We start from the raw sequence: 23,453 nt of genomic DNA, 5'->3' as shown, positions 1-23,453 counted from the left end.
AGAGAGTCAGAAACATCGATGAGAGAGAAACATCGATCAGCTGCCTCCTGCACACCTCCTACTGGGGATGTGCCCGCAACCAAGGTACATGCCCTTGACCGGAATCGAACCTGGGACCTTTGAGTCCGCAGGCCGACGCTCTATCCACTGAGCCAAACTAGTCAGGACAAGGCTGATATTATTAATGTGCATCTAAGCTTCTATTCATCTCCTGTTCATGACAAGCAACACTGCCAACTTCAAAAATGCCTACCAAATTCTCATTTAAGAAAATCACCCCAAAAAATACTAGAAAAAGACAGACGAAAATGAAAAGGTTAGTGGGTAATTTTTCTTTTCTTCCAATAAAGAAAAATTACCTACTAACATTTTCATTGTTCTGTATTTCTGTGTTTTCTACACAGCATACAAATTGCATAAGAAAATTAACTAGTTTTTTTAATGAAGTACCCACCACCGAAAACATAAATGCAGTAACTACACCTTTTTAGGGAAGTTTGAAAAGAAAAGTGTTGCATGAAAATTGTAGGGTGCTGAATGTCAAACGTATGGATCAGATCAAGCGGGGCGATGCTACAGGAAAAAGCGGCTTTGAACCAGGAAGGTTCGTTGATTGCTCATCTGACATGCCCTTCCCAGGTTGGCGGGGACCCCGCCCGGAGCAGCCTCTATCTGCCATGAAGCTCCTCTCTCCACACCGGTCAGGCACAGGGCCATCCTGTGCTCCCCTGGACAGAGAAGTGTGTGTGACACCACAGGAGTGAGGGGTGCGGAATGTCTGTGAACAGTGACAGCCTGTCCTTGCAGCGCCAAGCCAATCCAAGCCCCCCCTCAAATACTGGAGAGAGGCCGAGGCAGGAAGACAGCTAACCTGTGTGGCGTTGCGCTCCTGTCACTTCTACCCTTATTTCTCTCTGAATCCTCTCCAGGATCCTGGGAGGGCTGTCTACCCTTATTTCTCTCTGAATCCTCTCCAGGATCCTGGGAGGGCTGTCTACCCTTATTTCTCTCTGAATCCTCTCCAGGATCCTTGGAGGGCTGTCACTGCCTCTTCAAAGGTGAGGAAACCCAGGCCCGCGGGGTGAAGTCATTGCCCCGGGTCATGCAGCCAATAAGGGGGAGAGATGGATGGCAAACCCAGCGCATGTGGTTCTCACGCTCATGGGGTTCCCACGACCCCACACTGGCTACCCCGCAGTGTTTGGTCTCTAAAATGTGTTAAAAGAAAACACAATTCCCCCCTCCCCCGCCCCCCAAAAAAACTGAAGCAGAGGCCATCCCTTCCCAAACTGAGGTCAGGTCAGCAGGGCGCTTCCCCATCCCTCACAGACCAGCATGTGAGAAGCAGCTGAGTGATGACCTCAAAGGAGAACCACGAAGGGAATGAATTCACCAGCCACAGCCCAGCTCAGGCCCCGCTCCGAGCTCCCACCTCGTGAGAGGCGGCTGCTGCCTCCCGTCACTCACTCTGCCACTCGTGACCCACGCCCATTTGGGAAACACTTTGTCTGTGTGCACGTCCATTTCCACGTGTGCACCCATCCCTGAGATAAGACCCACAAAACGTAAAGCACATAGAACTGAGACCTAACACGTGTCCGTCCACTCTCCCCTCCGTTCTGGCTTTAAAAGAGAATCCAGCAAAGGCAGGACCTGGGACCTAAAACGCACCACCGCCCCACGGGGCCGCCAGGGCGCGTTAGAATACAGGCCCGGCCTCCACGCGCTGTAGGGTCTGTGCCCCGTCCAGTGGCAGGTCCAACCCGACCTTCCCGCGAGGGCGGCGGGCAGGCCAGACCCCTGCGCGCACCGGCTCCAGGCTGGGCCCGGTTTGGGCTCTGGAACGTGGCGTCATCGACGGGGCGGAGTCTTGCCGGGCGGGGCAGGGACTGGGTTTACGCCGAAACCGGGACGGGGTCTGCGCCGGGGGCGGGGTCTGCGCCGGGGGCGGGGTCTGAGAGGGGGCGGGGCAGGGCCTGGGCCGGGGGCGGGGTCTGAGCGGGGGCGGGGCAGGGCCTGGGCCGGGGGCGGGGTCTGAGCGGGGGCGGGGCAGGGCCTGGGGCTGGGGGCGGGGTCTGGGCGGGGGCGGGGCGGGGCGGGGTCTTGCCGCCGCCGGGTCTGGCCGGGCGCAGAGCCAGCCGCGTCAACACCGCCGGAGCGTCGCGGCGGAGCAGGTGAGCCGGCGGGCGGGCAGGCGGGGCCGGGGCTAGCGGACGAGGCCCAGTCCTCCGCGGCCCAGAGGCCCCGGGTGGAGCCGCGACCCGCGGGCCGAGCCCTGCCCTCCGCGCGCCCCTCGCTGCGGCGGCTCGCGGTCCCTTCACCAGTTCCGGGGCTGCGGACGCTGCGCGCGCCGCGGTCCGGGCCTCTGCGGCCGGCGCGGGGGCGGCAGAGGGCCGGGCGCCGGGACAGCCACGGCGGGGGCCGGCCGGGAAGTCGCGGGTGAAAGGGGCGCGGGGCGTGGCCCCCAGGCTTGGGGCCTTCAGCCGGGCGGGGTCTGCCCCGCCGCCCGACCCCCGCTGAGGTGGGCGCGGAGCGAGCTGTTAAAGGGCCAGAGCACTTAAAGGAGCAGTGCACGTGGGCTCGGAGGCTTGTGGACGGGGCGTTTGTTCTTCCCTCCGGCGGGGGTCCCCTTCGCTGCCTGTGCGGCGGGCCTGTGGCACCCGGCGCCGGTACTGCGTGGCAGGGGCGGGAGGGAGACGGGTCTTTCTGGGTGTGTGAGCCGCTGAACGCGGGTCGGGGCCCGGAGCCGGCGGCCTGGTGCCCGGCGGTGTTTGCCTGTGTTATCGGCACTGACAGCTGTGGGAGGCGCCCAGAATCAAGCATTGGACGCCGAAGGAACCTGAAACAGTAGCTAGTCCCCAGCCCAAATTTTATCGATGGAGAAACTCGGCCCACAGAGCTGAAGTGACTCTGTCCAAGGTCGCCCAGGTAGGACACAGCAGAGCCAGGCTCCGTTCTGGCCTCTCGTCCTGCTGCCCGGCCTTGGACCAGCGCTCAGCCCGTGGGCAGCTGCATGGAAGGCTCCTGCCTGTTGACTTAACGAGGGGTCCCGGTTAAAGGGATGCACTGGTGGTGGTGCTCGCTGCATGCCATGTGCAGGTGGGCAGCTGAGAGCACCCACCAGCACCACAGCGGGGCCAGCGTCACTCCGAGGTGACATCCTGGGCCGCCAAGGCTGCGTGCGGATAACCTGGCCGGGACCGACCCTGGTTGCCGCTCGGACGCCCCTGCTGTCTGCTCCTTCTGCAGACACCTGAGCCTCCCAGGCTGGCAGCCAAGGCCTTTGGCAGGAATGACAGGCTCTGGATAAGCGGCTGCAGGTGTGTGAGCCTCGGGTTCCCGTCTGCGCGAACGGGGCTGTGTGGGCGTGGGGAAACATGTCAGCAGCTGTGTTTTGGGGGCCCAGCTGGTGAAGGGGCGGGGAGATCCTGGCTCCAGCTCAGAGCTGCAGCCTCCGCCGCCCCTCAAGACAAGGCGGGCAGGCTGTCCAGGTTCACCGGTTGCCTAGGTGAGGGGGCTCTCAGGACCCGCGGCTTGGAGGAGTGTTGCTGCAGAGTGGAATGGAGATTGTTTCCGGTTTTCAGGCAACGTCCTGTATCTTTTGGTGTTGAGGGACCAGTGCAGGCCTGGAGTGGATGTATGGGGATGAATGTTCCTGTCCGAGAAGGTGGGGGACAGGGAAGAGCAGGCTGCCACTCGCACGTGCCCGGAGGCCCAGTGCAGGTGCCACACCTGTCACACCTGTCGGGCTGCTCCCCAGGCCCCTGTGCAAGCACGGTTTGCCCAGGACGCGTTCCCTACCCATCTTGGCATCTATCTCTCCAAATTACTGATGATGATCATGACATAGCATACCTCACTTTATGAGTTAGTCCTATTCCATGAAAAGCCGTCTTGTACAGTAGTTCACAATTATCTTAAGAGCTTCGGCCCTAGCCGGTTTGGCTCAGTGGATAGAGCGTTGGCCTGCGGACTGAAAGGTCCCAGGTTCGATTCTAGTCAAGGGCATGTACCTTGGTTGCGGGCACATCCCCAGTGGGGCGTGTGCGGGAGGCAGCTGATTGATGTTTCTCTCTCATCAATGTTTTTGACTCTCTATCCTTCTCCCTTCCTCTCTGCAAAAAATCAATAAAATATATTTTTTAAAAAACAAAAACAAAAAAACAAACTCAAGAAGCAGAGGGAGCATTCTCTTAAAAAAAAAAGAGCTTTGACCATACCATAGTAGCCATGATTTTACCCTTCTCCAGGGGAAAGCGAGATTCAGGGAGCTGAGCGACTTTTCCTGCGATGTGGCTTCGGTGACTGAGCGCTAGGATCTGATCCCAGCCAGCTGTCTTCTTAATCTTTGGAGTTTTTGCAAAAAGGTTTCCCACATTCACCGCCCCCCCCCCCCCCCCCCCCATGTCCGTGCACTGCTGCCAGGAAAGTCTGTGTGGTCTCCTGCCTACCTGACAAAGCAAAAAATAAATTAAAAAAATATATATATAGTCCTGGCTGCTTTGGCTCAGTGGATAGAGTGTCGGCCTGTGGACAGAAGGGTCCCGGGTTCGAATCCGGTGAAGGGCACACGCCCAGGTTGCAGGCTCCATCCCCAGTGTGGGGCGTGCAGGAGGCAGCCAATCAATGATTCTCTCTCATCATTGATGTTTCTATCATTCTCCCTCTCCCTTCCTCTCTGAAATCAATAAAAATATATTAAAAATATATATATACACACACACATATATATGCACTTTTAAAAAAGAAACCAAAGCCACATGTGTGTTTCTACTAAAGACATCTTTGGCTGGTGCTCAGCTGTTGTTCTGACTTTAGGACACGCATTTTTGCAAGTATTTCCACCTGTTTTCAGGCTCCAGCGGCTGGGGGAGGAGTGTTAGGGCTCCAGGCTGGCACGCTGCCACCCCCAGGGCCCGGAGGTTCTTCTCACCTTGGGCTGGCCGGGCTCCAGGCCTGGAAGCGGTCAGGGTGCCTTGTTAAAATCTGAGGAAAAGAGGAATTTCACATCAGACCTTAGTCCAGACCGGATGTCAGGGAGGGAGTCGATTTTCCCCCGCCTCTTCATTGCCTGGGAGAATGGATTGCTCAATCGTCTTCGCCAGCATGGTCTTCTGGAACATGGAAGAAAAATTGCAAGGGTGCTCACCTTCCCGCTGACTTTTTAAAAATAAAAGTACTATGTGTGCATTCTAGAAAATTCAGGCAATATTTTTTAAAAGCCCGTTAGCCCTCAGTCCAGGGATGACAACTAGTCACAGGCATTTCCTTCTAGCATTCCGTGCACATCCGTATCTAGTCATCCGTTAAGGTATTAGCGGTAGGAAACTGGAGATGAAGCCGTGTGTCCTATTTTTCCTGCTAATGTGATGCCTGCAGAATTCTCCCTGCGTTGAGCATTCTTAGAAAACTGGATTTGACGGGTGCAGACCATCCGTTAGCTCCCCAGCGCCACAGCAGGCCCCTTTCCAACCCTCCCTTTTGATTGCCCCAGAGAAGCAGTGCGCTGATCCTGCCCCATGCCCACACGTGGGCACTCCCCGTCCCTGTGCCGTGCCCATGTTGGCGCCACCCCCCACCCCCGCCCCACGTGGAACACTAAGAGAACAGGGAGGGCTCCTAGGCCGGGCTTGGGAGGTGGGGGCCAGGAGAGAGACCCCAGGGTTTGTAAGGTGGCAGGTGATCTGGTGAGTATTTACAGTTCACTGACCTCTTGTCAGTGTTCGGAGAAGCTGTGTGTTCAAGACAACACACACACGTGCCCGTGGAAAAGGCCGTGCCTTACAAAGTGGGGTGTGTGCTCGGAGAGCCCACGCGGTGTGACCATGGCCCTGCCCGCCCGGTGTATGCCCCTCCCAGGTAAGGGCAGGGAAGAGCTCCCCAACTGGCAGGGGTGGGACCTGAATTGTAACGGGGGCTCCCCAACTGGCAGGTGGGGGACCTGAATTGTAACTGGGGCTCCCCAACTGGCAGGGGTGGGACCTGAATTGTAACGGGGGCTTTTGGCCTCGGGACTTCCTTTGTCCCTCTGGGCTCCTATAAAATAGGGTGCGCCTCGATGGCCTGCAGGTCCTTGCTGGCTCTGACAGGTCCCATGGACGTGCCCTTTGTTTGACAAAAGGTCCACGTGGCCTGGGACCCTCCCAGGAGGGCTGGGGACACAGGAGGCAGGGAAGCTGCAGCAATTTCTGAGGGAATTTCCTCCCCTTAGCAAACCCTTTCCCAGGATCAGGGGAGACTGGGAACTTCCCAGGCGTCATGGGACCCTGTGAGGTGTGACCAGGGAGAGGGGCCTGTTCTGTTGGGCCTGCAGACAAGCAAACACACACCGATGCTGTGTCCGGGACCCAGACCTTCTCTGCAGCCTGTGTTTGTGGGAAGTGCGGGAACTCCCCAGTGGCTCCTGGGGCTGCAAGTCCCATCTTTTCCCAGGAGGCACCAGTGTTCACTGTGGCATTTTAAAATCTGTTTCCTACCGAGGTCCACTGGCCTTAAATTTTAAGGTCAGAACATTTACATGTCTCCGAAATGGAAAGAAGGTTGAAGAAACGGGGCCACCGGGTCTCCATGATGATTGCGGAACTGCTGACAGGGGCGCGTTGGAGGAATCCTCTGGGCCCGAGCCCCCTGGTTTGGCTGCTTCAGCCTTTCTGTCCCGTTCCGCTGACGGATGGGTGAGCAGTGGCCACGTCGGATGTTTGGTTTTGCAGCCTAATCCAAGGCAGCTTTCGGTTTCCAGAACAACAAACAGTCTCGTGCACGGCACACCCTGCCCCCGCCCCACCGGCCCCCTGCACCGTCCTGCGCGCCCGCTGAGAATGGAGCGCCGGTTGCTGTGTGGGTGACAGGATTGACACCAGTGGTAGGAGAGTCACCAGCCCCCCCCCCCCACCGGCCCGTGAGCCAGCCTCCATGGGGACCACGCACTGCTGCTGAGGTGGACAGGCATGCGCGAGGAGGCTGATGATCTGCAGCTTGGGTGGCGACTTCCCCCCAAGGGTTTCAGAGACCGGGAAGCACGGGGTCCTCCCAGCCGGCCGCAGGGGCCGCCGAGGACCGGAGCGGCTTCCTGAGCCCACAGCTCGCCGCCAGGGGGAGGGTGCCCAGGGGAGGGTGCCGCAGAGGCGGGAGAAGACAGTGTGTCTGTGTTGATGCTGTTATTTCCCTTTTAAAACATTAAGAGCTTTAAAAACAGCCCTACCAATGCACTCCACGTTTATTATAGAAGCTTTAGAAATGCAGAAAAATAGTAAGTAAAATTCACCCACAATCCCACCATTCAAAGATAACCTCCTTTAATATTTTGTGGGGCTTTTTTTGCCAGGCCTTTTTATATGTGTGTGTGTGTGTGTGTGTGTATATGTGTGTATGTATATATATATATATATATATATATATATATACACACACATACATTTTTAAAGAAAATTCAGGTGACTATGTATGCGAAGTTATATATTTATTAAATTTAACAGCCTGTTGTAGTTTTTCATGTTAAATATTCTTTGAAATACGTTTTTTAGTGTTCATATAATAAACCCTCTCAGATGGATATATCATAGGACAGGGCAGTTCAGTCATTTTCACTTTCTTTATAGTTAGAAATAAATGCGACAGAAGATTTTTATGTAAATCTTTAATTATTTTCTTAGGACAAATTCCAAAAAGTAGCATTTCAGGATCAAAAGGTACGAATTTTTAAAGCTTTTGAAAAGTTTTACTGCCTCCAGAAAGGTGGATCCAGCCCTGGCCCGTGTGGCTCAGTGGGCTGACCGCCATTCCGTGCACCGAGAGGTCACGGTTCGATTCCCTGTCAGGCTCTATTCCTCGCAGGGGATGTGCAGGAAGTGGCCTATCCATGGTTCTCTCCCTCTTCCTTCCTCTCCCTCTAAAATCAACAAAAACACATTTTTTAAAAAGAAAGAAAGGTGGGTCCAGTTTGTACTGGGGGTGTCGGAGCCCCGGTTTTTCCACACCCTCCTCCAGGTGGCACGGCTTGGGGACCTTCCCAGCCCGAGAACTCTGCTCGCCCTGCAGCTTTCTGGGTCTGAAAGCTGCTCCTCTGCCCGCCCTGCTCTGAGCAGACACGGTATTCCAGAGAAAGCCCTGTCCTTCTGTCACGCCCCCATTATCAAGCACGCACGGAGCAGTGGGGGTGCCACCGTGGGTGGGCGAGGCAGAGGGAGGAGAGGTGGGGGGAGGGTGGGGAGGCGGGAGGGAGGGGAGGTGGACTGTGACTGGACACTTGCAGTTCTGAGCTGGGCCCAGGATGGGGCGTCTGGTTCCCGGGCAGGCAGCCCAGAGAAGGTCTGACAGGAGCCTGAGAGCCACCCTGGGCTTCCTCGGAGCGCAGAGCCCTGGGCCACTGGCCAGGATGAGCCCGGGGTCTGCCTCGCCAAGGAGCAGCCTGGCATCGTGTGGTCCCTTCAGCCTGAGCCTCCCGTGGGTCCTGCCTCAGCTGTACTTCCCCCACACACACACACACATGCACACACATGCGCTCACGCATGCTCACCCCACGTGGTCTCACATCTAACTCATGACTCGCATCTCCCTCCCGGCACCCCAGACCCAGGCGCTCAGCCCCTCCTGGATGCCTCTCCCTTTAACCCACCGACACTCAGGCTCCTGGGCCGAATTCCCTCTTCTCCTGAGCCCATCTCCCCTCCCTGTCCTCCTCCACGCCTCCCCCACCCCCACCCCCACCTCGGACTCTCTCCTCCGTTCTGGCCACATCCGGTCCTATCTGCTTTCGTCCTGACCCTCCTGGTCCTGTCCCCTCACTGCATCCTCCGCTGACGCCTTCCGGGGAGCCCCCTTCCCTCCTCCTCTTCCAGGCAGAGGCCGGACTGGCATTCCTAAACGCCGAGCTGGTCTGTCTGTCACGCTGCCTTGGGGGAGGGGAGTGCGGGAGACCCTTCACGCCGCCACGGAGCTTTCTCCGTGCCCTTCCCTCCCACCTGGGAAACGCTGCGTCCATCAGATCTGTCATCTTCTCTGGAAAACATCCCCCATCGCAGGTTCAGTCCTTCTGGGTGCTTCTGCACCGTGGGGAACAGCTGCGTCGTGAAACGTGTCACGGATGGATTTTGTTTGTTTGCTTAAGGATGACAGTGTGTCTGACCCACCTTTGTACCCCGGAGCCCAGCACAGTGCTGGCGCAGAGAGGTGCTCAGCAGGTGTTTGTTGCTTGAATGGGTGAGCGTGCTGACGGTGGGGTGGCCTGCCTTCCAGTGGGGCGCTTGCCCCTGTGGCCTGGGCAGTGCCCTCGGCCGTGGCAGCCTCCGTGGTGGCTGTGGGGACTGTGCTTTACACCAGTCATTGGACACGCTGTCCCGGTGGGTTGCTGCAAGGCAGGGCCTGTGTCCAGGTCTTAAAGCCGCTGGCCCCTCGGTCCTCCACGGGGAAGGGAATGAGGTCTCCTGCGTTTGCTTTCCCAGGCATCCTAGCGGCAGGGCCATGCTCACGTTCATGGCCTCTGACAGCGAGGAAGACGCGTGCAACGAGCGGACGTCCCTGATGTCAGCCGAGAGCCCCGTGCCTCGCTCCTGCCAGGAAGGCAGGCAGGGCCCCCAGGACGGAGAGGATGCCGCCCAGCAGGTAGGTTCCCGCCGGCGGGGGAGGCCTCGGAACAGGCCCCGGGGGTCCCCGTACCTGATGGATGGACCAGACGTGCCCAGTGCAGGAGGAGGGGAGGAAAAGTGAGGACTGGCAGACGGTGGGTGGTTGCCATGGCACGGCTCAGGCGTGAGGCTTCAGAGTGACGGCATGTTCAGCGGACCGAGCGCGTCTGCCCCGTCCCTGCCCTCACTCACCTTCCTGGTGAGGAGTCTGAGTGTGAGTTTGGACGCGGGAACAGGTAACAGGCTCCAGGACGGCGGCGGGAAGCCTTTCGGCAGCCGCGGTGACCCAGCGGTGCCTGTCCTGAGTCATGTTCGGCTTTTAGCTGGGGAGGTCTTACTCCATTCCAGCTGCCGTCACAAAAGTAGCACAGACACCCATTAAATCCTCACTGTCCCGGAGGCTGGACGCCAGCACCCCGGTGCCAGCACCCCGGTGTCTGGAGGGGCCCCTTCCGGCTCCTCGGCAGCCTGTGTCCGCGTGGTGGGAGCGGGAGGGGAGGTGCTCTGTGGTCCCTTTGTAAGGCACTGATGCTGCTCACCAGGGCCCCACGCATGACGAATCCCCTCCCAGAGGCCCCGCCTCCTGATACCATCACCCTCGGGGAGGGACAGTCAGTTCGTGGCAGGAAGGGGGGCTGCGCTGTGATCTTTTCTCTGCAGCCACAGGGCAGGAGGTTATGAGGTCACCAAGTGGGGCTGTTCTTGGAGAGGCACTAGCCTAGCCACCCCCTCCCCCTCAGGGAAAAAGTCTCCTCCTTTGTTCCGCCCTTTCTAGTACTTTAACAGCTTGGGGGGGGGGGGGGAGTATTCTTTCTTCAGCCAGCCCTGAACCCCCTGCTCATTTCTTCTGTCCTCCTCTGTGCTCCCGCAAGACTGAGCTCAGCAGCCCAAGGCCACCGCGCAGCCACTCCTTAGCCTGTCCTTGCGAGTTGCTTCATCTCTCAGCGCCTGGAGTTTTTGTGCATTTCAGTTGCTTCGCTTCCTGTTCGTGAACAGTTTCTTCTGTTCTCAGCTGAGGATCTAGATGGGAATCTCTGCAAAGCACCTACCGAAGCAATGGTCGTTTTTTATTTTTGGTTCACTTGCCTTATGCTTCGGCTGTTAATGTAATTACCAGAGCAGCTGATGGCCCTGAATTGCCACAATTCCAAAACAGAAGTTCTGTGGATTCATTTGTGCCTGGGTCTGGCAGGCGTCCTGCCCACTCCTTCGCCCGCTTACTCGTTTACTCTTCCCACCTTCCGGTCGCCAGGACCTTCCAGACGCCTGACGCTTGGTTAGCCACTCTGGTTCAGAGCTGCAAATTGGCATGCTTGATCTTTCGGGGCAAAAGTTCCAGTAATTTATCCCTCTGCACATTCCCAGTGTCTTATTTATAACCAAAGAAAGTCCGTCCCTATGTGTGCTGACCATTCTAGTTTGGGATTTGGGAACCAAACATGTTTGCTCGACCTAGCCGGTTTGGCTCAGTGGATAGAGCTTCGGCCCCAGGACTGAAGGGTCCTGGGTTCGATTCCAGTCAAGGGCACGTACCTCGGCTCCAGGCTCAATATCGATGTTTCTGTCTCTCCCCCTCCCATTCTCTCTAAAAACCAATGGAAAAATATCCACAGGTGAGGATTAACCAGAAATAAAGAGAAAAAAGAAAAGGAAAACTTAAAAAAAAAAAAGTTTGCTCTGTTTTCCTGTCACCTGGCCTGACTGCCGCGTCGGTGCGGCCACGTGAACAGCACTGAGGGGCATCCTGCGCCCATGCTGAGCGGGGAGCTCTGTAGCCGTGCCCCGGGCCGGAGACCACCTCCTCTGGCTGCCCCCGCCTCCCTCCTGCGTGGTGGTGAGTGCTGGCTCTGAGGCTCCAGCTGTCCTCACACACTCTGAGGCTGTAGCTGTCCTCAACACTCTGAGGCTGTAGCTGTCCTCACACACTCTGAGGCTGTAGCTGTCCTCACACACTCTGAGGCTGTAGCTGTCCTCCACACTCTGAGGCTGTAGCTGTCCTCCACACTCTGAGGCTGTAGCTGTCCTCACACACTCTGAGGCCGTGGCTGTCCTCCACACTCTGAGGCTGTAGCTGTCCTCACACACTCTGAGGCTGTAGCTGTCCTCCACACTCTGAGGCTGTAGCTGTCCTCAACACTCTGAGGCTGTAGCTGTCCTCACACTCTGAGGCCGTAGCTGTCCTCCACACTCTGAGGCTGTAGCTGTCCTCCACACTCTGAGGCTGTAGCTGTCCTCACACACTCTGAGGCTGTAGCTGTCCTCACACACTCTGAGGCTCCAGCTGTCCTCAATACTCTGAGGCTGTAGCTGTCCTCCACACTCTGAGGCTCCAGCTGTCCTCACACACTCTGAGGCTGTAGCTGTCCTCACACACTCTGAGGCTGTAGCTGTCACACACTCTGAGGCTGTAGCTGTCCTCACACACTCTGAGGCTCCAGCTGTCCTCACACACTCTGAGGCTCCAGCTGTCCTCACACACTCTGAGGCTGTAGCTGTCCTCAATACTCTGAGGCTCCAGCTGTCCTCACACACTCTGAGGCTCCAGCTGTCCTCACACTCTGAGGCTGTAGCTGTCCTCACACACTCTGAGGCTCCAGCTGTCCTCACACACTCTGAGGCCGTAGCTGTCCTCACACACTCTGAGGCTGTAGCTGTCCTCACACACTCTGAGGCTGTAGCTGTCCTCACACACTCTGAGGCTGTAGCTGTCCTCACACACTCTGAGGCTGAAGCTGTCCTCACACACTCTGAGGCTGTAGCTGTCCTCACACACTCTGAGGCTGTAGCTGTCCTCACACACTCTGAGGCCGTAGCTGTCCTCACACACTCTGAGGCTGTAGCTGTCCTCCACACTCTGAGGCTGTAGCTGTCCTCACACACTCTGAGGCTGTAGCTGTCCTCACACACTCTGAGGCCGTAGCTGTCCTCACACACCCTGAGGCCGTAGCTGTCCTCACACACTCTGAGGCTGTAGCTGTCCTCACACACTCTGAGGCTGTAGCTGTCCTCACACACTCTGAGGCTGTAGCTGTCACACACTCTGAGGCTCCAGCTGTCCTCACACACTCTGAGGCTGTAGCTGTCCTCCACACTCTGAGGCTGTAGCTGTCCTCCACACTCTGAGGCTGTAGCTGTCCTCCACACTCTGAGGCTGTAGCTGTCACACACTCTGAGGCTGTAGCTGTCACACACTCTGAGGCTGTAGCTGTCACACACTCTGAGGCTGTAGCTGTCACACACCCTGAGGCTGTAGCTGTCCTCCACACTCTGAGGCTGTAGCTGTCCTCCACACTCTGAGGCTGTAGCTGTCCTCACACACTCTGAGGCTGTAGCTGTCACACACTCTGAGGCTGTAGCTGTCACACACTCTGAGGCTGTAGCTGTCCTCCACACTCCTGGGTGTGCTGGCGTTCCCAGCCCCGCACCTGCACTGCGGTCGCGGTTGCGCCTCACCTCGGGAAAGCAGCAGTCACGCCTCCTTCCCTCCTCCACGCCCGGCACCACGTGGTCGGCCACCTGGGGCATCCGTGGCCCTGACCGTGTGTTCCCACAGGGAAGCCAGGACCCCGGGGAGGACCAGGAGGAGGACCCTGACCGCTACGTCTGCAGTGGGGTCCCCGGGCGGCTGCAGGGCCTGGAGGAGGAGCTGACCCTCAAGTACGGGGCGAAGCACGTGATCATGCTCTTCGTGCCCGTCACGCTGTGCATGGTCGTGGTGGTGGCCACCATCAAGTCCGTGCGCTTCTACACGGAGAAGAGCGGGCAGCTGTGAGTGGGGCCCCGGCAGTGGGGAGCGGGGCCGGGTCGGGGGGGTGGCCTCCGCCGGCCACGGCACCGCAGCTCCGTGCAGCGGCAGAAAGGAGCAGGGACGCGGGGTCCGCACCCTGGTCCGGGGCACCCTGGTCTGGGGCCCGGTCCTCAGGCTGAGGTCGGGGCCAGGCGGTGGGTTGGAAGGCAGGGCCGCAGGCGGGATGGCCGACAGGACTCCCCCAGGGCAGGCGTCCAGGGCTCCTTCCGAGGGGCACACGGGACAGGCAGGGACGGGCACCGAGCCCTGGCCTTCTCCTCAGCATCTACACGCCCTTCACCGAAGACACGCCCTCGGTGGGCCAGCGCCTGCTCAACTCCGTGCTCAACACCCTCATCATGCTCAGTGTCATCGTGGTCATGACCATCTTCCTGGTCGTGCTCTACAAGTACCGCTGCTACAAGGTGAGCCGCCCGCCGCCCGCCCGCCCGCCACCCGCCCGCCCGCCACCCCCTCGAGGGACCTCTTATGCTGCAGCCGTTGGCTTAAAAAAAATCCGAGTTCCTTTTTTCTGCACAACAGACTCTGATTTTGGGTGCTCTTCCCACCCTCTCCTGCCCCTACCGTGGGTTATCCACTGCTCTTGTGTTTAAACTTACACACAATCCCACTGAATCGAGTCCCTCCTTGCAACATTCGAATGTCACTTCTCGTATTCGAGGTTAATTTATTTTGCTTCTCCTTCCGAAGGAATGCGTGTTCTATTTTAGGCTCCCGTTAGCCCATACTTCCCCTCCAGGCTCACTTTTACTCTCCCATTCCCCTTTAGGCCAGGGATGTGCAGATGCCGTGCTGGGTCTCCAGTGCTGGGTGGGAGGCCCCCTCTCTCCCCCTCCCCCAGCTGTGAGTGGCCCCGGGGGTGGTAGAGGCGTGGAGTCCCTGGCCCACATCCTGGGCATTGCCCCCAGAGATGCCCTCGTCAGTAGACTTAGTTTCAGGCTTCTCAGAGCTGACGCCCTGAGGACTAGAAGGAAGTTAAACTAGGCATCACCTACCGTAAACCGCTCACACAGGGTGAGCATTGTCCTCAGGCTGCCGCTGTCTGTGGGGCAGGTGGAGGGAGTGAGGAGGCTCAGCCTGAAGCGATGAGCCCCCTCCCAGCTGGGGGTGGAAGCGGGTGCGTGAAGGGAGGGCTGGCAGGAAGTGTGCGGAGCTGAGCCTTAGCGATAAGTAATGACCTGTGGACGTGAGCCGAGTTGTAGGTTGGGGTGGGGAGGCGGTGGACGGTGGGAGAGGGGAGAGGCAGCTTGTCCGGAGCAGAGGATCCCGCACAGATGAGACCCAGCTGGGAGCCGGGAGGGGGAAGCCAGGTGGCTTCAGGAGGCATCAGGTGGCCGGTCCCGGGCTGTGCACTCAGGTTTACTTGCAGGTCCCAGGACGCTCAGGTGATGGCAGTGGGCTTGGCGGGCGGGGTGGCTGTGGTAAAGTGTCGGCACGATCCAGAGGCAGCCAGGCACCGAGCAAGGCCTCACCTGGAAAGCAGCACACGTGGGCAGACTTGGCTGGCTCTCCCTCTAGCGCCCGGACGGTGCCCGGCGTGTCGGGGCACCAGCATCTCCTTTGAGGGGGTCACGGTCCAGGTGTCAGACCTAACGCAGTTGGTCTCCATACACCTGCCCCCCCCCCCCCCCCGGCCCTCCAGCCCAGGCACAGAGGAGCCTGAGGGAGAGGTTCCCGGCGTGGCTCAGTCAGTGCGGGACCTGGGGCTGCGAGGGGGCTGGGGCGCCCTGTGCTCACGCTGCCGCTGCTTTGTCCAGTTCATCCACGGCTGGCTGATCATGTCCTCGCTGATGTTGCTGTTCCTCTTCACCTACATCTACCTCGGGTGAGTGGCAGCGGAGAGCAGCAGCGTCCCGGGGCCCCTCCCCCTGTGCACGAGCGGCCGTGCAGGCCCTGGGAGGGGAAGGGCTCCCTGGGGCTCCGCACCCTCCTCACGGTCTCTGCTCCGAGAGCCCGGCCCCTCTTCCCACAGACCTTTTTTTTAAAACGTTTTTATTGATTTCCGAGAGGAAGGGAGAAGGAATGAGAAATAGAAATATCGGTGATGAGAATGATTGATCGGCTGCCTCCTGCACGCCCCCTCCTGGGGATCGAGCCTGAAACCCGGGCAAGTGCCCTGACCGGGAATCGAATCGTGACCTCCTGGTTCATAGGTCGATGCTCAGCCACTGAGCCGCACTGGCCGGGCCTGCAGGCCTTGTTTTGAAGCGGGAGTGGTCTCCATGGTGAGCCACGCGTCTCCTTGTGGCTCCCAATTTAAAACAAATGAGCAGAGCCATCAGGGACGAGGCTGTCTGAACCCAAGGAGGGTAGGACCGCTCAGAGTTTACATTCCCACCTCTGGGCTGGACCTGGGTTCTCCTAGTTCATGGCGAAAAGGGTCTCTCTCCATTGCCCCTGATTTGGGATGTCCGCCCCACCCGGGGCACAAAGACAGGAGGGAGCGGAGAGGGCACTTTTCCTGGAATGGCCGGGGCCGGGGCCTTCCGGCTGTGCCCGTGCACGCCCACGTGAGCCTCGCCAAGCATGAGCCGTCGGTTCCCCCCTCGTTCCAGAAACCGTTCCCGGGGGTTCGTGCAGGACTCACAGGAATGGGCGGGGGTGCTGGTCAGTGGCACCAGGAGCTGGAACCCCAGGCTGGGACGGAGGCCGAGGGGCAGGGTGTGGAACTGTGTCGGGGTCTGGCCTCCGCTGAGTGCCCGCCCCCGGGCTTGCCTTGGGTCCCGCAGGGAAGTGCTCAAGACCTACAACGTGGCCATGGACTACCCGACGCTGTTCCTGGTCGTCTGGAACTTCGGGGCGGTGGGCATGGTGTGCGTGCACTGGAAGGGCCCGCTGGTGCTGCAGCAGGCCTACCTCATCATGATCAGCGCGCTCATGGCCCTGGTCTTCATCAAGTACCTCCCGGAGTGGTCCGCCTGGGTCATCCTGGGCGCCATCTCTGTGTACGGTAGGCGGGCACCGGCGGGCAGAGCCTGGCGGCCGGCAGGGGGTCAGCGTCGCGGGCCCAGCCCCGCTGCTGCACACGTGTGGCCGGTGTGGAAAGGCCCCTCCCCCGTCCCCACGGGCCGGGGCCCCCCTCCTGAGAGATCCTCCTGCGTGGACTCACGACTGTTGACGCGGTTTTTTTTTTTGGTTTTTTTTTATTTCTTTATTGATTTCAGAGAGGAAGGGAGAAGGAGAGAGAGATAGAAACATAATGAGAGAGAATCATTGATCGGCTGCCTCCTGCACGCCCCCTACTGGGGATGCAACCTGGGCATGTGCCCTTGGCCGGAATCGAACTGGGACCCTTCAGTCTGACTGATGCTCTATCCACTGAGCCACGCCGGCCAGGGCTGTTGACGCGGTTTGTTAATGGCAAACGTTTGCCGAGCCTGCACACTGATGCACTGCCAGTCGCTGGGCATGGGTTGGGCACCCGAAGCCTTAGCCACGGTCTCTTTAGCATCAGGGTGAGGGCCATGCCCAGTTCTGTTTCTTCCATTTTAGGGCCCAGAGAAGTGGGGCTCCAGGTTCATCCTCTTCCTGCTTGTAGTCAGCCTCCCAGGCCGCGGGGCTCCGGCCAGGGCGGGGGGGGGGGGGGGGGGGCGGGGCGGGGGGGGCGGCTGTGGCTGGAGACAGTGGGTTGGGTGACAGGACGGCAGGGCCCATCCTGAGAGCCTCACACTCGGGCTGTGGGGCACCCCCCCATACCGGTGTTAGGGGGCTGGCTCCTCTCTTTGGGGGGTGCTTGGGGATAAATCTCTTTTTTAACTTTGTTTTTCCAGATCTCATGGCTGTGCTCTGCCCCAAGGGGCCTCTGCGGATGCTGGTGGAGACCGCCCAGGAGCGAAATGAGCCCATATTTCCTGCCCTGATATACTCCTGTGAGTGCCCCCTCCTCCGACACGGGTCAGAGGGCCCGACAGGGAGCCCGGGCAGCTTCCTGGCCTGGCTGCAGAGAGACTCGGGGGTGGTAACGGTTCCCTGACCAAGGGGAGGCGGCGGCCTGGAGACCGCAGGGGGGTCTCCGCCTTCCAGGACGACAGCAGCCGGCAGCTTGCTGTTAGGTGGGGTGAGCGCGGAGGGCCCCGGCTTTCCCCAGCCACGTGGCTGGCTGGAGTTGAGTCTCTGCGGGGAAGGCACGTGGGGCCCCTGGCTCAGGCCAGGGTGTAGGGGGATGCACATGCGTGCAGCACACCTGTATCAGATCCCCCGTGGCGGCGGGCACTGCCTCGGAGACACAGATGAGACAAGGCCCGCGTGGGCCAGGCCCCCGAGCGCACAGCCCTGTGGCCTTAACCCCTGCCGTCTGTGGCTGGTGGCCTTATTTAAGTAGAGAGCTTGAACGTCCGGGGCCCGGCTGTGCAGGGGGCCCTGGGAAACGGAGGGAGCCACCGCGGAGTTCTGGGTGACCTCTGACAAACGAAGGTCGAGGGGAAAGCACCGTCCAGGCACGTCCGAGGATGAGCCGCACCACGCGGGCAGACGGCGGTGCCGGGAGGCGGTTCGCCATCGGTGCTCCGGGAGCTTGCCTTCTGGGCGGGGAGACGGGCAGTAGCTGAGCGACCGAAGCCAGGAGGGGCGTGCGGTGTGGAGAGACGGCAGGGGGAGGGGTGTGGAGAGACGGCAGGGGGAGGGGTGTGGAGAGACGGCAGGGGGAGGGGTGTGGAGAGACGGCAGGGGGAGGGGCCCGAGGACAGGCCGTGGGCGCTGCTGTTTCACATTCGATGGTCCAGGAAGCCTCTGTCAGAGGAGGCGTGTCCTGGCCTCGGGAAACCTGGGCACGGACTTCCAGGCAGAAGGAAGAGCAGCAAGTGCCGAGGCCTGAGATGGCCGTGGGCAGGCTGTGGGCGGGGTGAGGGGAGAGGGGGGTCCAGGTCAAGGTCGGCCCTGCAGGCTGTTCCTCCTCAGTGAGATGTGACGCAGCCTGCAAGATTTCGGACTGACGTGACTTGTTTGCCCACCGATTGGTTGCCTCCCACACATCGAGCCTGCCACCGAGGTCCTTGCCCTTGACTGGAATGGAACCGGACCCTTCAGTCCTCGGGCCGACACTCTGTCCACTGAGCCAGACCGGCCAGGGCGTGACTTGACGTTTTAACAGCACCGCGCAGGCTGCTGAGTGGAGAACAGTGGGTGGGGATCGAGAGGGGGGCAGGAGCTGGATTTAGAGGCTGAAGAACAGCCCAGGAGAGGGAGGAGGGGCTTGGCTCGGGCCAGCCGTAGCGGCCTTAGGACGCGGTTGGATTCTGGAGCCTTTTAGAGGCGGAATTGGCAAGATTGGCGGGTGGTTGGGATGTGATAGGAGGTTGTCAAGGATGATGGCCGTGTTTGGGCCTGAGCAACAAAAGGATGGAACTGGCAGTTGTGGAGAGCAGTGGCGGCATGCGTGTGAGAGGCCCCAGCGCATTCAGCGGGAGAGCTGGACGGGAGTTCAGGGGAGTTTCCAGGCCAGAGGGAACACGGTTAGTACCGCGTGATGCGGCGGCCCCCTCTGGACGGAGCCCCGAGAGGACTGAAAGCAGGCCTGGGCCTGTGTGTGTGCAGCCATGTTCGGAGCAGCATCATTCACAACAGCCAGGAGCTGGAAGCAGCCAGGTGTCTGCTGATGGGGAGCGGACAGACCAAACGTGGCATCGACGCCGTGGAATACTGTTCAGCCTTAGAAAGGAAACATTCTGACGTGTGCTACATGCATGAACCTTGAGGACATGCTAGGCAGATTAAGCCGGTCACCAAGAGACCGATACTGCAGATTCCACGTATGTGAGGTGTCAGACTCCGAGAGACAGGAGGCAGAAGGACCAGGGCGGGGGGTGGGGCTTGGTCACGGCGGGGGAGAGGGGGGCAGGGGGATGAAGTTTCAGCGCTGCGAGTTGGAAGAGTTGTGGAGATCTGTTCCGCACCAACGTGCACAGACTTCACACGGCACGCGGCACGCGGCACACTTAAGATGGCTAAGATGATATGGTTTATGTTACATGTTCCTGACACAGTAAAACAGAAACACAGTTAGTTCATCAAACTTTCGCTGGTGTTATTACCATTGTTTTTGTGAGGAGGGAAAAAGACAGGGAGAGGCGTTGTCTGCCCGAACCTGGTCAGGGAGTCTGGACCCCCCAGCGGCCTCCTGCCAATGGGCATAGCGAACGCCAGGGATCGGAGCCTGTGCGAGCTTCTGGGGCACAGATGGCCCCTGCCGCGGAGGCCCGGGAGCCCGGGGGCCCCGCCTGAGGCGTGACCCTCCTCTCCTTCCCCAGCCGCCATGGTGTGGACAGTGGGCATGGCCAAGCTGGACCCCTCCTCTCAGGGGGCCCTTCAGCTCCCCTACGACCCAGAGATGGGTGAGTGCCCAGGGCCCTGGGGGCGGCCCCTCACTGCTCCCGCTCGGCCTGGCCTGGCCTCCCCGGGAGACACGAGGTCGGGGGGCAGAAGGGAAGACCAGCCCGTCTGGCATCTTGGGGACCGAGCGAGGGTGGCCTCCGGTCCTCTGTCTCAGCCCCTTCCTCTTACGTGGCCTGGGGAGTCTTTCCTGGGCGCCGGGCTGGGGGGTGGGCAGGGACCCTGAGCTCCAAAGAAGCCTCTGACCAGCTTCTGTCTCTCCCTTCCTCTCCCACCCCGCGGGGATGCCGGCGTCTCCTACTGGACCCAGAAGAAGACTCCTTTGACAGTTTGGGGGAGCCCTCGTACCCGGAAGTCCTTGCGCCTCCGCTGCCTGGCTCCCCAGGGGAGGAGCTGGAGGAAGAGGAGGAAAGTAAGGCGCCCGTGTCCAGATGGGCTGGGGGCCCCGGGCGGGGGGAGCTGGGGAGCCCTGACGGCCCGGCGGAGGGTGTGAGGGAGGCGGCCTTACAGGCGTCCAGGAGAAACGTGCGAGGGTAGGTCCTGTTGGCAGGCCGCGGGCCTTTCACATGCGGGCTGAAGCATGTATTGAACCACGGTCATCGAGCCCCAGCCGTGTGCCTGCCTGCACTGTGCAGGGCCCGGGCTCTGAGACTCACCTCTCACAGGTGTGGGCACTGAGTCGGGGGAGGGGGAGCTGTGCAGGAGAACACGGATGCGGGGCACCGGGGGTTCTTGACCAGGTGTCGGGGGTCAGAGAGGGAGACCTGAGAGTGACTTCCGAGCTCCCAGGTTCAGCCACAGTCAGGACAGACACTGCCTTGACCAGGCGGAGAGCCGCCTATTTGGAGCCTGGAGGGGAGGAGGGCGTGGTGGGGGAGGGTATGGGAGGGTGTGGGGGCAGAGGAGGCGAGCAGTTCCCTTGATGCAGGCCGACTCGAGTTTATTATAGAAACACTAGAGGCCCAGTGCACGAAACTCATGCACAGGTAGGGTCCCTAGTGGCTGTCGGCTGCCGGCCAGGGCCTCCCTTCCCCAGCTGCCGGCTGCTGGCCAGGGCCTTCCTTCATTCCACGCCGCCCCCTGGTGGTCAGCACATGTCATAGTGAGCTATTGAACTCCCGGTCGGTCGAACTCCCGAAGGGACACTTGGCATATTAGGCTTTTATATGTAGATGCGGATTCTCACCGTCTGCGTGAAGAAAGTTGTCCTGTGCAGTGTCCAGGGGCAGTTGTGTAAAAGAGCCAACACAAAAGCATCCCAGAAGCTCCCCTTCGCTTTTAAATAAGGGAAAGGCTGCTGGCCAGCGCGTTTCCTGTGTTCAGGGGAAGGTCTGCCGAGGACCGCCAGGCGTTGGCGTGTTCTCACACGCAGTGAAGTGAAATCCCTGAAGGGCACTTGTAATTCCAACGCAGCCCTGAGATAGATGCCCGGCCTCCCTCCCACCCTGGCCAGTCATTGTATTTGATGTTTTCCTAAGTAAGTGCCAAGCACCAGGACTTTTTGTTTGTTAAGCAGCAGTTGTGCCTGAGTTCTCAGACATGCCAGCTTTTCGCAGCCCAGACTGCAGGCCGCCCACCCCCTGGGCTCCCCCTTCTCCCGCGGGCTGCGGTTTTTCCGAGGCAGCCGGTCCCTGTCCCGGAGTCCCGGTGAGCGGGGCCGGGTGGCGAAGCCGCCCCGTCTGGCCCCTGAGCTCCCCAGGACTCGCCTCTGGGTCCCTGGCGTCTGGCTGCTGCCTCCTCCCGGGGTGATGGACTCTGTCTTGCCCACACAGGGGGCGTGAAGCTGGGCCTCGGGGACTTCATCTTCTACAGCGTGCTGGTGGGCAAGGCGGCGGCCACGGGCAGCGGGGACTGGAACACCACGCTGGCCTGCTTCGTGGCCATCCTCATCGTGAGTGGGCAGCGGGGCCTGGGGGTCTTCCTGGGGCCCCAGGGGGTTTCAGATGCTGTGGTCCCTGGAGGGCAGCAGTGATGGGGGCCGGGCAGGGTTTCCAAGATCCTCAACATGAGACCGAGGTGTACAGACTCTGGGCGTCCATGAGATGCAGTGAGGTGCAGGGAGGGGTGCCCGGGGCTCTGATGCTGCTGAGCAGGCACGCAGGTGGCACGGGCAGCTGTGCGCTGGGGTCAGGACCTGAGAGTCCTGGCAGAGGACCCGGGTCCTTGCCTGGGCGCACACGCCCATGAGCTCAGGTCTCTGACTCCAGGGCGGGTGCGTTCCCTCTGTGCCACCCCGACACCGTGCCGTCCTGAATCCAGGGTATCCCAGGGCTCAGGAGGGGACCCCCATCACTTGGAGCCCCAGCAGTGAAGTTGGGAGGTTCCTGTAGTCACTTAGGGTGGCCAGATGGACATCTGGGGGAAACGGACTGTGATGGCTGCACTCAGGGCAGAGGCTCTGAGGGGCGAACCCCCGCCCCACGTGGCACATTACGGCCCAGGGCCAGTTCTTTGGAGGTTTTGTGTCCACAGAGTGTGTCAGGGAGGGTCTGGACCTCCGCCCCTCTGCACTGTGGGACCTGACGCCCTGCCCCTCCCAGGGCAGCAGGCACGCTGGCTCCGCCCCACCCTGCATCTGCTAGGCGGGGACTGAGCAGGCGGCAGGTGGTCTGGCGGGCAGGAGTCAGAAGCCGCTTTGGGGTTCGCCCACTGACGTGCAAGGAGTTACGGGGAACTGCCCTCGGCCCTCAGCTGTCGGGAGGGAGGACCCGGGAGGCTGTGGGTGTCCTTGACAAGCCCTGCGCCCAGGCCGGGCCGTCTAACTGTCCCCCCTCCTTCCCGTGTGCCCCCTCCCCCGTGTCCGCAGGGCCTGTGCCTGACCCTCCTGCTGCTCGCCGTGTTCAAGAAGGCGCTGCCCGCCCTGCCCATCTCCATCGCCTTCGGCCTCATCTTCTACTTCTCCACCGACAACCTGGTGCGCCCCTTCATGGACACGCTGGCCTCCCACCAGCTCCACATCTGAGGCGCCGCCTGGGCTGGGACCGTGCCGCTGTGTAGTCTCACACTCTAGTGCCATATCCTCTTAAGACTTCCATTTCCTTAGGAAAACGTAAACGAGAATAAAAGTACCGTGTTCCCTTCGTGGAGAAGAACCGCCTTTGGTGCTAGTTTTGCCACCAGACCGAGGCTCACCCTTCCCGAACGCTGGCGCGCTGACGGGAAACGGACGTCCATCCAGAGGAGCGGGAGGGGCCGCGACGGGGCCGGCGCCTCGGAGCCGGGGTGTCCCGGCCGAGACGGAGGAAGAGGAACGAAGGCAGGCGTGGAAGGAAGGCGCACGCACAGCAGGCCCGGGGCTCCCGCAGGGCGGCACCAAGCACCTGCCACTCTGGCCAGAGAAGAAAAGCCCATTTCTCTGTGAGGAATGTTCCAGTGCTTGTCTGGGACGTCGTTATTTTATTACCTTTAGAAACCAAGTCCTCATCGTGTTGCAGCAGTTCTGCTGGGAAGTGGCTTAATATTAATATCAATAAAAGATGAATCCTGTTGGAGTATTAGTTTGGTCTGTTCGTCAGTGTTGGCCTCATCCCTGCACCTCGCAGCCACTCCTGGGACCCCGGGTCTGGCACAGAAAGGAGACTCCCGGTTACGGCCAGTGACTCGGGTTGAGCGTCCCTATGGACCAGGTCACAGTTCCGTTCCTCGGGGCACACGCCCCGGTTTCTGCCTTATTCCCCAGTAGGAGGCGTGCAGGA

General features: G+C 60.2%; 1 protein-coding gene across 2 annotated transcripts; it reads left to right on the top strand.

Moving 5' to 3' along the window:
* The first annotated feature begins 2,110 nt into the window (after nucleotides 1-2,110).
* Nucleotides 2,111-23,249, top strand: PSEN2 (presenilin 2). Of its 2 annotated transcripts, none has more exons than XM_054713034.1 (11): nucleotides 2,111-2,174; nucleotides 9,441-9,600; nucleotides 13,177-13,391; nucleotides 13,694-13,835; nucleotides 15,189-15,256; nucleotides 16,161-16,381; nucleotides 17,202-17,300; nucleotides 19,677-19,760; nucleotides 20,072-20,170; nucleotides 21,531-21,649; nucleotides 22,565-23,249. In XM_054713034.1, the coding sequence occupies exons 2-11, from the start codon at nucleotides 9,460-9,462 to the stop codon at nucleotides 22,718-22,720; spliced, it is 1,344 nt and encodes a 447-aa protein (XP_054569009.1). In that variant the 5' UTR covers nucleotides 2,111-2,174; nucleotides 9,441-9,459; the 3' UTR covers nucleotides 22,721-23,249. The 2 variants fall into 2 exon arrangements, with proteins under 2 accessions (XP_054569009.1, XP_054569008.1); XM_054713033.1 differs by having other exon boundaries at nucleotides 20,069-20,170.
* The last annotated feature ends 204 nt before the right edge of the window (nucleotides 23,250-23,453 follow it).

Source organism: Eptesicus fuscus, chromosome 24, assembly GCF_027574615.1.
Source record: "Eptesicus fuscus isolate TK198812 chromosome 24, DD_ASM_mEF_20220401, whole genome shotgun sequence".
Taxonomy (NCBI): domain Eukaryota; kingdom Metazoa; phylum Chordata; class Mammalia; order Chiroptera; family Vespertilionidae; genus Eptesicus; species Eptesicus fuscus.
This window is presented reverse-complemented; position numbering and strand designations above follow the sequence as displayed.